This window comes from Molossus molossus, unplaced genomic scaffold, assembly GCF_014108415.1.
Source record: "Molossus molossus isolate mMolMol1 unplaced genomic scaffold, mMolMol1.p scaffold_m16_p_13, whole genome shotgun sequence".
Lineage (NCBI taxonomy): Eukaryota > Metazoa > Chordata > Mammalia > Chiroptera > Molossidae > Molossus > Molossus molossus.
Window position 1 is genome coordinate 43,452,853 of NW_023425348.1, and position 14,095 is coordinate 43,466,947.

Genomic DNA, 14,095 nt, shown 5'->3' on the forward strand with positions numbered 1-14,095 from the left:
AAACTTGCTTTCTGAAATGTTAGGCCCTGCATACACCAATGTTCTACTCTGAGATGGCTCCTCTGCTCAGCAAGAACTCAAGTCAGGCACTTCCATTTTAATAACCAATGTCAATGCTGTCTCCTGTAAATCTAAAGCTATCAGATATAAATTTCGCTTCCATCAACAAAACAAAACACAGACTCTTTAGCCTCTCTCTCACCAGAGAGTTTGGTCTCAGACTGGCCAATGGCCAGCCTCTGTCAAAAATTATAGTTAAAACCAATAAAATGTCATTCTTCTGGGTTTTCTACATCAAGTCAGATGACCAAAAAGCAATATACTTCAACTAGTTTAGTTTCCCTCCCTGCAGAAATGCCTTTTCTGTGCTATGATTTATGATGTTGCCTTTCTCAAGGGTTAATAGATATTTCTTGCTGTAACTTTTGCAAAATTGCAATTGACTGTATTTCATTATGATATTTAATATCTAGCACATAAGAACTGCATGCAAAATTCCTCTCAGAATTTAGTGCCAAGAGAAGATTTTTTTCTCCCTAAAGAAGTGATATACTTCCTTATAACAGGCAATGAGAAGCAAATGATACTTTTCATAACTCTACACAATTGGCTTGACAGCTATGAAGGTCAGAGCTAATTTCAGTGTTTAAATACAATAGGCAGATCCTATGGGAGGCAGTATACTATACTGAAAAGCCCACTGACTTAGGAAAGCAGAAAGATCTGGGTTAAAATTTTACCTATGCTACCTTTAGGACTCTAGACAAGTCTCAACTTCTCTGAACTTTATTTTCTTTATCTGTAAAATGGGGATAATTTCACTTTTATTCAATGTTTGCATTTCAACCTAACCCCATGCAGCGCCAAGTGGGCAGAGAAAATTATATAACTGGCCTGACCAGTTTTACTTTTAAAACAATAACCACCAAGCACAAACAGGCACACTGTCTAGCAATTCTACTGAGCAATTTCCTCAGTTTGCTTTCCCACTCTTAGAGATGACTACCCCATACATTACCCCAAAGCCTTAAATCTCCCCTAAATCCAACACATAATTACCTTACCTCATACTTCAAAACAGTAGGACTCTTTACAGTCCTACCCTAACAGGTCAACTCCCCAGCACCTATGCCTTTTTCTTAGCCTTCTCCTCCTAGTCAGTGGATAGGTAGTATCTTCATTTATATTTTGAATACCTTCTCCTCAAACCCCATCCCATCCTTCTGTCTTCCTAACAAATTATGTTCCAGGGACAGTGGCATCTTTTCAATTCCAGCCTTTCCTATGTCCAAACCTTCTGTTCTCTGTTGGCAAATTCTTATTTTGTAAGACAGCTCCTTAAGCAAACCTTTTCTGAGCAATCTCTTTAAAAATGGTCTCCCACAGTTACTTTCTATCATTGTAGCTTGTTTCTAGTACTTGCCACAATCTGATATTTAATATATTTGCTCATTTCTTATTGATTATCTTACCCTGGTTTCTTATTGGTTATCTTACCCAATAAGTAAGTATCCAAAACTGGATGTCTTAATTTGTATGTCTTAATTCTTCCCTCTTCCCTCTTTACCCCAACATCTGCTTCTACTCCAGTATTTGTCTTGATGAATGGATGTCCAAACCAGAAATTGTAAACTATCCTAAACCCTTCCTCTTTCCCTCTCTCCTCAAATCCACTAAGCCATTAACAGTAGAGTCTATTATTATCTAAATATCTTTTGAATCTATATACTCCCTCCTCCCTTTACATTACCAATCTGTTTAGATTTTAATTGTATATTGTTTAGGTTGCTATAATAACTTCCTAAATGACAATGCTCTATTCTCAACTCTTCAAAGAGAACTTTCTAAAATATACATCTAATTTCCATTTTATATTGTAGTCATCAAGCCAGTCCCATCTACTTTTTGCCTTTGAAAAACTTGCTTATGTTGTTTCAACAGATCTTCAAACTTTCAACATAAACTTCCTTTATAATTAGGTCATTCTTTTTTATTTTTTAATATGTTTTCATTGATTTTTTTTTTTTTTTTTTTTTTTACAGAGAGAGGAAAAGAGAGATAGAAACGGCTGCCTCCTGCACGCCCCCCCCCCCTGGGGATCGAGCCTGAAACCCAGGCATGTGCCCTGACCAGGAATTGAACCGGGACTTCTCAGTCCATGGGATGACGCTCAATCCACTGAGCCACACCGGCCAGGCTAATAAGGTCATTCTTTAGACCTCTCTAGACTCTCCTATGGACTCTGACTCAAATGTATCCTTAGTGGAAGCTTTACTGGAATTACCTGCAATTCTCTAATCTACTTCCATGCCTCTGTATAAACTGTTCCCTCTACCTGGAAAGTCTTACCTTCTCCCCTTACCTAGTTATAAACTAGATATTCTTCTTGACTCAGCCTGTATCGCCTCCTTTAACAGGTATTCTGATTTTCAGATCCTCATCTTCTCCTATTTCACTCACTACATATCTCTGTCATATAGTAAATCACACCTGTTACTCTGTTTCTAACATCTTACACAGTGCCTGGTTGCTTGCATGTGCTCCGTAAGTGATGAATAAAAGAACAGCTGGAGGCACGTGTGCACATACACACATTCAGTGCTCTTCCCACTTCCTTTCCATGCCTAATGGTCTCTTTTTACACCTATGTTGAACCATCTAATTGTAAATGTGTTTCTTGTAAATGCCACTTTAATATTTTTTGGGAGTAAGGAGAAAAAAATGATGATAAACCAAAGGAAAAATCTGTTAGGTGGTTTATTTCTACACATTTATACCTTCCACTGCAAAGAAGGAGATTAAAATATGATAGTTTGACTTTCCTACAATCCAATCAAGTCATTAGTGAAATAAATCATTACAAATATATGAAAAATGAATCATTTTGAGAAGAAAACCTGAGGTTTACTTACGACCCACATTTTCTGGTACAACCACCAAACTGTCTGGCTTTTACTGCCCTCCACAAGCTGCACACAGTACCAACAGCTGACAGTAAAGAAACTTTAATAACATAAATTCCAGGAGAAAATTGTCCTCAGGTCCAAAGACTTTTGAAAGGCACATATTAATAATTTTGAAGAAAGTCTCTTTAGGAATTCCTGTCAGATGGCTATAAAAACATGAGAACACACACAGAGACTAATAAAATTTAAATTTTACCATCATTTCAAATAAATATATTTTGAATTACAAAATTTGTGAGACGCAATTTTTCAATTTGTGACCTTATGACTTAAAGAAGAAAACTATTACATAATAACTAAATAAAATATCTTTATAACTTCAAATAAAATTCTAGGACCTTTGACAGAAACTTTAAGTGCCAATTTAAATGTACTACGTGATTCTTATTTTATTTGAGATGCAGGCTAAAAGAGCGAATAATTTATTACCAAATCAGAAGCTAATTAAATAGAACAAACTAGATATATAGTTGACCTTAATAACTAAACTTTATTATAAAATGATAAAAATAAATTATAACTGCTAGGAACATCATATAAAATATTTCTTATTTTGGCAATTAAAAAATAATCAAAACTTTTCACTCTCTGGAATTACCAAGAGGAATTTCTTTCTGCAAATCTGAGCAATGAAATCTTACCTTTTTACACACACTGTCACGAAGACAACGTATTTGGTTTTGCATTTGTTTGCCAATATGAATTAAATAGTCTATACAAGTAGGAGTTGAATATAATTCATTACAGAATTCCAAGAGGCAGGTCCCATCAAATGGCTTTCCAGTTAACAGATGATATCTATAGACACACTTGGGTCAGAGAATCTTTTTTCTTTTCTTTTTGCATCTTTCATTGCTGGGAAATATATCACTAGTATTAAACTTTGAAAACTAAAGAGATTCACAAAAAAGGTGAACAGATCGCTGTCTTTTTTCTGCTCCTATCCTCCTGGGATAACTAGAATCTCAGAGCTGAAAGAAATTAATGTTGACTAGTTAATTCAAAATTTTGTTTGGTATATTTGTAAAGAGGAAATATGTCCAAAACAGTTGAATGACTTGTCTAAGGATAGACTGAGAGAATGGCAGATCTTTAATTCCAATCTCTTGATTAAGATGTGACCAAATCAGCCCTGACCGGTTTGGCTCAGCAGTTGGAGCATGGGCCTGCAGACCAGAGAGTTCTGGGTTCGGTTTCCCCTGGGCCCTAGTGACTAGAGGCACGTACCAAAAAAAAAAAAGATGTGACCAAATCAAAGAAATCATTGGGGAAAACTTGTTTCACCCATCCTGTAATAAAAGATACACAACAGAACTAAGATCTCCAACTGTTAGTCCACAGGTCAAATGGAAAACTAGCAAACCATCAGTCAGGTTATCTGTTGGGCATACACTAGAGAAAGGAATAATGATATTTTGTTTAGTAGAAACAAGACAGGCTTTGGAATCAAAGAAAGCTAAATATAAATTTGGATCTGTAACTTAATCTGTGTGACCTTGGGAAATGTCTTTGAGTTCCAGTTCTTTTACCTGAAGAAAAGGGGGATAAATTTTTTATCTCTCGGACTATCTTAAGAGTTAAATGATAAACCGTAAGTGAAATATCTGGCACATTAAAGGTCTTGATTAAAGGTCAAGTTATCTATTTCATAGGATTTATGTAAGATTCAAATACGTGCATTTGCAAGGTTCTAGATCATATAGAACAGCGAGAAAAGCATAGATTTTGGAGACCAAGTGTGTGGGTCTACATCTCAACTTTGTTTCTAACTGTCTGTATGTAGCTGGCCAAGTCACTTACCTTCAGTATCTCACAGTAAAACGAAGGTAACAATATTTGCCATACGTGGCTTCAGGAGTGCTTTCAGAATCAAATATGGGGATCTTTGTGTGTGCACTTTCTAACTACAAAGCACTACATATTTTATTGTTACTATCAAAAAACTAACTGCATTAAAAAGTAGCTTCTTCCTACAAAGATTAGGGAATTATGCTTTTGAAAAGGTAATATCACTCCCCAGGCACCACTGAGGAGTTCTTCAATTTTATCAGCCTCTATAAAATTTATTTAGATTCTACTAAACATATCTCCTCAAGATCAATGTTTCATCCCATTTTCTAAACGAAATTTCAAGCAAACTAATTTAGATAGAGTTTTGTTGCCTCTCAAAGATTTGGGGGTTAAGTTAGGGCAAAAGACCCTGTAAACCAACATATGATTATTTACTGGAAAGGTTATCCAGCTTGAGACACTAATGAGGGGAAATCTGTTTTTTATTAAACATCATAAGTTAAACTACTAATATCTGCCAGAAATGAAAATATATACATTAATAAACATTAATACTGAAAAGATCAGCTCATGACCCAGCTGGAAGTTGCTGTGGACACAAGTTGAGAGCCATGCCTTTGAGGTATGGGGATGGGAAACGCATGGTGTGGAGTAACGAGGCCCCTCAGAGTAATGCGGCCACTCAGCAGCATGGATAAAAATTATCTTTTTTGCTCTTTCCAATAAATCATCCTGATGCAATAAATTTTATAAACAGAAATATATAATAGGCACCTGGTTTGTTCTAAATGTTTACATGAATTAATCCCTATGGCACGGTTATGAGCTGCTATCCTTACTGCACAGATGTGTAAAAAGATGCAGAAGTAACTCCTTTGTGGTCATTCAGAAAAATCAGTAGCAAAGATTAAATATCATATATTACTTACTTTGTATCCTAACTGAGCTCTTGAGCTAAAAACCAAGTGCTTAGATAAGCACCAAGTGCCAAATAAAAGTCTTAATATGTAGGAAGTCACGAGTAATATTAATATTAATATTAGCAAATCATTTCACTACTGGCTAACAAATACACTATATCAAACTGTTAAAGCAAGTGAAATACATTAAATCATTAAATACTAGATTTAATTATAAATATAGTTGACTTGCAATGTAAATTTATTTACGATGTAAATAAATAAATCACCAAAGCGGGAGCTGCAGCTGTAGGGCCATTACCCTAACATTAGCAACTGTTAATTTTTCTCTACGACCTTTGGGAAATTTTTCTTTGCACATATAATAAAGATCAATACCCCTGAAAAAATCAATTGTATTTCTAAATATCAGCAACAAGTAGAAAATAAAGATGTTTACAGTAGTATCATAAAACAACAACAAATAGAAAACAATTCAATAAATCAGGGGAAACATCCATACACTAAAGTTAGTTAATTTCAATAAGGTTTTAGAAAGAAGATCTAATAAAGGCATATACCATTTTCTGGTTTTAGAAGACTCGTTGTAAAGATATCTATTATCCCCCAATTATATTGATTAACATATTAAATATAGTCCCATTGAAAAGCCCAGCAAGATTTTCTTTTCTGTGTAGAAATTCAGATGAAAATGCAAAAGGACAAGAATAATAAAGGTGACCTTGAAGAACAACTAAGCGGAAGAACTTTGACTGCAACATCAATTATAAAGAGAGAAATTAAAACACTGAGATAATGGCAAAAGAAGAGAAAAACAGGTCAGTGCACCAGAACAGAGGGTCCTGTAATAGACATGCAAGCATATGGTCACCTGATTTATGACAAAAGTGAAACTGCAATGCAATGGAGAAAGGAAAGTTTTCAATAAGTGGTGCTGGGTCAAGTGACTATATGAAAAATATATGAATCTTGATTCTTACCTTATATCACACACAAAAAAATAAATCCGTGATGAATTATAGATATAAATGTAAAAAAGTACAACAGTAACATTTAAGAGAAAACACAAAAGACCACCTTTATGATATTAAAGTAGGCAAATATTTCCTTAACTAGTCACAAAAAGCCTTAAATTAAAAAAAAAGACTGATAAAACAGAACTTCAGTTCATGTAAAGGTATCATTAAAGAATAAACTAGCAGCCCGGCCAGTGTGGCTCACTGGTTGAGCGTTGACCCATGCACCAAGAGGTCGCTGGGTCCATTCCTGGTCAGAGCACATGTCCAGGTTGTGGGCCCGATGCCCAGTGGGGGGCAGGCAGCAGGTGACCAATCTATGTTCTCTCTCATTGATGTTTTTATCTCTCTCCCTCTCCCTTCCTCTCTCTGTCTGGAATCAATGAAGAGAAGGAGGGTTTAAAAAGAAGAAACTAGCAAGCCATAGAATGGGAGCATATGTTTAATGCATATGTCAAACAAAGAACCCATATCCATTATATATGAAGAACTATCAAAAAAATTGTCAAGCCAATAAAAAAAAAATGGGCAAAAGACTTCAACAGGTACTTCACAAAGGAATGGATCCCAATCAGCCAGAAACATGAAATAGTGTTCAACTCCACTAGTCTGCAGGGAAATAAAAATTAAAACTGCAAGGAGTTACTACAACACGCCCACCAGAAAGGCTAAAATACAAGAGACAGAAAGTGCCAAATACTGGCAAGAATATGGGACAAGAGATCTGATACACTGCTGGACTGAAAGGAGGTAAACTGTCACAACCACTTTGGGAAGCTTTTGGACACAATCTGCTAAAGCTGAATATATGCATGCCCCAGAGACTATAATCTGCTCCTAGGTTTATAACAAAACAAAAACCTTCATTAAGAAACATGTACTGTAACATTCACGGAAGCAGTATCTACTAATAGTCCTAAACTAGAAATTACCTACATGCCAAAAGCTAGAATAAATTCATATTCGTACAATGGAATACTACTGGCAGTAAGAATGAACTAACACATTACGTGTAGGTAGGAATAAATTTTACAAACAAATGTTGAAGTAAAGCTAGCACATAAAATGTACATATGATATAATTCTATTCGTATAAAGTTCAAAATCGGGCAAAACCAATATTTGGTATAGTGGTGGTTAGTCTGGCTGGACATGGATGGAACGGAAGGGAACATGAGGAAGTTTCTGAGATTCTGGGGTCCTCGTAATGCTCTGTTTCTTGATGGACATTCTGCTGATGTAGGTGTGTTCACTTTGAAAGTTGAGATATAGAGTAAGTGCGTGTATATTTGCATATTCGCCTGTATTAATCTTCAAAGTACTTTTAAACATTTTTTAAATTATATCCGCATATTTATACAGAGATGACTATTTGGGTCTGTGAAGAAGAAAGGAAAATGTAAATGTGGAGGGTAGGCTATTTGTGAGATGTTTTTACTTACCTTTGTCCTGTAATGCAATTTGCTGCTTATGCAGTAAGGCCACCTCCCGTCCCAAAGCTTTCTTTTGTCTTTCCAGTTCATTTCGAAGCACCAAGATTTTTAATTGCAGGCACTCACTTTCTTTTTTCTAAATAATTAAAAGCACAGGTAAATTTATTAATATAAAAGTCATGGCTATAATTATACATTCATAATGTTTCAAAATGAATAATGATTTAAAGCACTTTAATACTCATCTAACTTATCTGTTGAGTAAATTAATTATCAGCACCCATAATTTTAATGGAAAGAGTATAGATGTCAGCAAAGAATAAGAGAATAAATAAATCTGAAGTCTGGAGACACAACTCAAAAGACACTACAAAATATCTCAAGCCTCTTCCCTAACATCACAGTACAGTAAGACAAAAATGAGTAACAGAAAAGAAATGGAGTTCTCAAAATGTTAAATACAGAGTTACCACAGGACCCAACAATCCCACTTCCAGGTATATATACCTAAGAGAACAGAAACACGTCCACACAAAAACCTGAATACGAATGTTCATAGCAGCATCACTTATAAGAGCCAAACAGTGGAATCAATCCAAATGTCCATCACAGATAGAGAAATAAAATGTGGCAAATCTATGCAGTGAAATATTATTTGGCCATAAAAAGAAATGACGTACTGATATATACCACAACACTGAAAACATTATCCTAAGTGAAAGAAGCCGGCTTTAAAAGGCCACAGACTCCATTTATATGAAAATTCCACAATAGGCAACTCCACAGAAACAAAGAGTAGATTTCCATCCTTATCAAACTGAACCAAGATGCTCTAATATGTCACAGATTTCAGAGGAGGCCAAGTAGGGACCTGGGGCTTTCATCCCTTCTAGGCAGTAACCAACCAAACCCCTGATTTGCAGAAGTCATGAGATCACCCTCTCTAGGCAGTAACCAACCAAACCCCTGATTTGCAGAAGTCATGAGATCACCCTCTCCCTCCCTGCTGGGTGATACCAAAGAAGGCCTAGTTGTGAGTCAGAAATTTCACTACTATGGAGCGTTAGCAGGTCACCGTATCCCCCTTGATATCAGTGGAGGCCATGTGAGGAGCAGTATCAAGGCTCCTCCTCTTCACAGCCAGGTAAGTAACAGCGGAGGTCTAGTGGAGAGCTGGAACTCCCACTGCTAGCCAGCAGTAATGAGCATGCGTGCATGCGTGCGTGCGCGCACACACACACATGTATACACACACCAGCTGGGTGTCAATGGAAGAAATGTGGGAACCTGGACTTCTATACCCACCTGGCAGGAATCTGATGCCACCTTTCCCTTCCCCTATCAGAGAGAGAGGTATCAGAGGAAGCCAGGTAAAACAGAAGGCATAAATAAGATCCAGAGACTCATAATATAATACCAAAAAGGTGTAAGTTCAAATAAAAAAAAAAATCACTCATACCAAAACGAGAAAGATGAAAGTAAATGAAAAGGGATAAGCAATAGATACCAACACTGAGATGAAAGAATGTTAAGATTACATAACAACAGCAATCAAGACTCAATTACAAGACTTCCGGTCAAGATGGCGGCGTAGGTAAACGCGGTATGGCGTCCTCCCACAACCATATCAATGTTACAACTAAACTACAGAACAACTATCATTCAAAACTGCCTGAAATCAAGCTGAATGGAAGTCCTACAACTTAAAGAACCAGCCTCATCGAGACTAGTAGGAGGGTCAGAGGCAGAGGGGCTGGTCCCACACCCACGTGTGGCGGATAAAAATCAGGAGGACACCTGAGCTGGGAAAGTCCTCCCTGAGGACTGAGGGGTCCCCATCCCACATCAGGCACCCTGCTCAGGGTTCCAGTGCCAGGAAGAGAAGTCCCCATCACTTCTGGCTGGAAAAACCAGCAGGAACTGAGGCTCAGGGAAGCTGAAGCGGCTGGAGCCCCAGGCAGCTCCCTAAAGGGCCCGCACACAAACTTTTCTGACTCACTCCCTCTAAGCTTGGAGGGGAGGCAGCTCAAGGAGCACCAGAGACATACAGGGAAGAACTGAGATGTTTGACATTGGAGCGAGGGCTAGAGAGGGGGCTTTCTCAGGGACAAACATGCTGTCAGAGGCCTTTGTTCCTTTGGTGAGCCCTTCCCTGGGGCGGCAGACAGTCACCATATCTGGGACTCCAGCAACCTGGCTCACACTGGTAGTCCCGCCCTGGTGATTCCCTGAGGCCCCACCCCACCCAACTTTCAGGCCCACCCAAGCTGTTGCCAGTTGCTTAACCACAGGATTGGCCTGTCTTGGATCCTGCTTCAGGTTTTCTTAAATTCTTTCAAACAAGCGGCATCTGGTCTCAGATAGCCCCATACCTCTCATTAAGTAATACACACAGAGAGGCAGCCAAAATGAGGAGACAAAGAAACAGGTCCCAAATGAAAGAACAGAACAAAACCCCAGGAAAAGAACTAAGCGAAATGGAGATAAGCAACCTAACAGATACTGAGTTCAAAATACTGCTTATAAGGATGCTCAGTGAACTTAGTGAGAAACTCAGCGAACATTGTGAGGGCCTCAAGAGCATAAAAGAGGACCAGTCAGGCCCTGGCCAGTTTGGCTCAGTGGTTGGAGCTACGACCTGCAGTTCAGAGAGACCCAGGTTTGGTTACCGCTGAGGGCACGTGCCTCGGTTGCAGTCTGTCCCCGGCCTGGTTGGTTGTGCGGGTGGCAGCCACTCGATGTGTCCCTTTCACATCGATGTTTCTCTCTCTCTTCCTCTCTCTCCCTCCCACTCTAGCTGAACAAAAAATGGAAAAATGTCCTCAGGTGAGGATTAAAAAAAAAAAAAAAAAAAGGACCAGTCAGAAATGATGGATGCACAGTCAGAAAAGAAGGAGGCACTAACTGAAATAAAGAATAATTTACAGAGAATCAATAATAGAGTAGATAAAGCCAAGAAGCAAACCATCAATTTGGAATATAAGGAAGCAAAAAACACCCAATAAGAACATAGAAAAGAAAAAAGAATCCAAAAAAATGAAGACAGTATAAGGAGTCTCTAGGACAACTTCAAGGGTGCCAACATTTGCATCATGGGGGTGCCAGAAGGAGAGGAGAGAGAACAAGAAATCGAAAACCCATTTGGAACAATAATGACAGGAAATGTCCTAACTTGGTGAAGAAAACAGAAATACAAGTCCAGGAAGCACAAAGAGTCCCAAACAAGATGAACCCAAAGAGGTCCACACCAACACACATCATCATCAAAATGCCAATGATTAAAGACAAAGAGAGAATCTTTTTTTTTTTTTTTTTATCCTCACCCGAGGACATTTTTCCATTTTTAGTTCAGGTAGAGTGGGAGGGAGAGAGAGGAACAGAGAGACAGAGAGAAACATCGACATGAAAGGGACACATCGAGTGGCTGCCACCCGCACGACCGACCAGGGCCGGGGACAAACTGCAACCGAGGTACGTGCCCTTAGCGGGAACTGAACCCTGGTCTCTCTGGACCGCAGGCCGACACTCTAACCGCTGAGCCAAACCGGCCAGGGCCAAAGAGAGAATCTTAAAAGCAGCAAGAGAAAAGCAGTTCGTTACCTACCAAGGAGCTCTCATAAAACAGTCAGCTGATTTCTCAAAAGAAAGTTTTCAGGCCAGAAAGGAGTGGCAAGAGATATTCAAGGTGATGAAAAGCAATGACCTACAACCAAGATTACTCTATTCTGCAAAGCTATCATTTAGAATGGATGGACATATTAAGAGTTTCCCAGACCAGAAAAAGCTAAAGCAGTTCATCACCAACAAACCAGTATTACATGAAATGTCGAAGTGTCTCTTTGAAGGAGAAAAAGAACAAAAATATGAAAAATAAAATGGCGATTAATACATATCTATCAACAACCGAATCTACAAACAAAATGAGCAAGCAGAACAGAAACATTCTCACAGATAGAGAACTTTTTGTTCCTTGCCAGATGGGTGGGGGCTGGAGGGATGGGTGAAAAAGATGAAAGAATTAAGAAGTACAAATTGCCCTGGCCGGTTTGGCTCAGCAGTTAGAGTGTCAACCCACGGACCAAAGAGTCCTGCGTTCAGTTCCCGCTAAGGGCATGTACCTTGGTTGCAGTTTATCCCCACCCTGGCTGAGGTCATGTGGGTGGCAACCAGTCCATGTGTCTCTCTCACATAGATGTTTCTCTCTCTCTCTTCCCCCATCTCTCCCTCCCACTCTATCTGAGGATAAATGCAAAAATGTCCTCAAGTGAGAATAAAAAAAAAAAGTGCGAAATGGTTGTTGGACTGATGAGCCTCAAAGAGAAGGAGGAAGGGAGGGTGGGATGAGATAAACCAAAGAATTTCTATGCATATATGCACAACCAATGTACAACAACAATAGTGTGGGGAAGGCAGGAGGGGGGCAGGACTGGGGAGGGGGTCAATGGGGAAAAAAGGGGTACATCTGTAATACATTCAATAATAATGGTAAGTTTTTAAAAATTGCATAAAAGACACTCTGAACAGAAAACTTCAAGATTCAGAAGGAAAGAAAAGATAATGCTCCTGAAAAGGTAAATTGAAGAATGAAGAAGAATCTCATAGTGAACAGTCTTCAAGTGAAACCCAGTGGAAGAAACTTAGTTTTTTGGATCAGTGACAGGTTTGAAACCGCCCCCCACTCCCCTTAAAAAGGAAAAAAAAACACAAAAAAAAACATGAGAAGCACAGACCAGCCTGTGGAAGAGTGAAATACTGAGCAGGCTGAAGAACTCAGCAACCAACTAACTACCTGAAAACCTGGTATAAAAATTGCCAAAGCGATGCCTGCCTTAACTTTGTAAAGCCAAAAAGGAGGCTGAAAATTCACAAGATGCTTGAACAAAGAACCTTGCATGGGGATTTGAAGCTAAGAAGAGATGGGAAACCAAAAGCAACATGAGACATATGTAATTTGCCAGAGTTCTTCAAGACACTGTATCTTTTACTGAGTTTTTACTTGAGTCTTTAATTGCTCAACTGACTGAAAAGATATTTCTGCTTATGTTAAATATGTCAGGAAATTGATAGAAGTAGAAAAATTAATATAAAATTTGGAAGTTATCAAATATTTTTAATCTTTTTCTAAAGAGTTCATCTTATTGAAGTGACTAGAATAGAGTGTTCTATTATTTGTACAAGGAATCTATGCATACAGCCAGGAGAAAAGACAGGCTTTTATTCATTTATTTATTTATAAAAACCTACAGTATAAAATTACTTTTCCTTTTCATCCATTTGGTATAGCAGAGCTAACAAGTTCTTTGTACTTTCTTATCTGCACTCAGGGTAACTGCACTTATTCTGGACTTGTGTTTTTAAGATTGGCATCTGTTTACAATGGATTAGTCGTGAGTGTAAGAAAGTCTCAAATAATACTGTCTTTACAAACAATGTTATCTTAATGTTATAAAAATAACTATTGGTTCTCTATTAGCTGCAGTACAGTTGATACTTCACAATCACATGATAAAAGCAACTGGTTAGTTTTCATGCACCTTCAGATAAAATACTGTATTATGAAAAAGGACAGAATTTTTTTAAAGTATGCTCTACAAAAATCACTATCAAGAAAATGAAAAGACAAGCCATAAGCTGAGAGAAAATATTTGAAAACCACTTACCTGATAAAGAAATGTATCCAAAATATACAAAGAACTCTAAAAACCCAACAATAAAACAAAAATCCCAATTTAAAAATGGGCAAAACTTCTGAACTGTCACCTCACCAAAAAATATATACAAATAGTAAATGAGCATATGCAAAGATGCTCAACATCATATGTCATTAAGGTACAAATTAAAACAATTAAATACTATGACATACTTATTCAAGTAGTAAAAATCCAAAACACTGATAACACCAAACGCTGGTAAGGATGTGGAGCAACAGAAACTTTCATTCGTTGTTAGTGGCAATTCAAAATGTGTCA

General features: G+C 37.9%; 1 protein-coding gene across 13 annotated transcripts in view; it reads right to left on the reverse strand.

Annotated features, from left to right (window-relative positions):
- Positions 1-14,095, reverse strand: part of UVRAG (UV radiation resistance associated) — a 291,381-nt gene that overhangs the window by 141,840 nt on the left and 135,446 nt on the right. For all 13 annotated transcript variants that reach the window (XM_036258243.1, XM_036258242.1, XM_036258244.1 and 10 more), the window contains one exon: positions 8,136-8,262. In XM_036258243.1, coding sequence (XP_036114136.1) covers positions 8,136-8,262 — 127 coding nt within the window. The remainder of the gene's footprint in view (positions 1-8,135; positions 8,263-14,095) is intronic.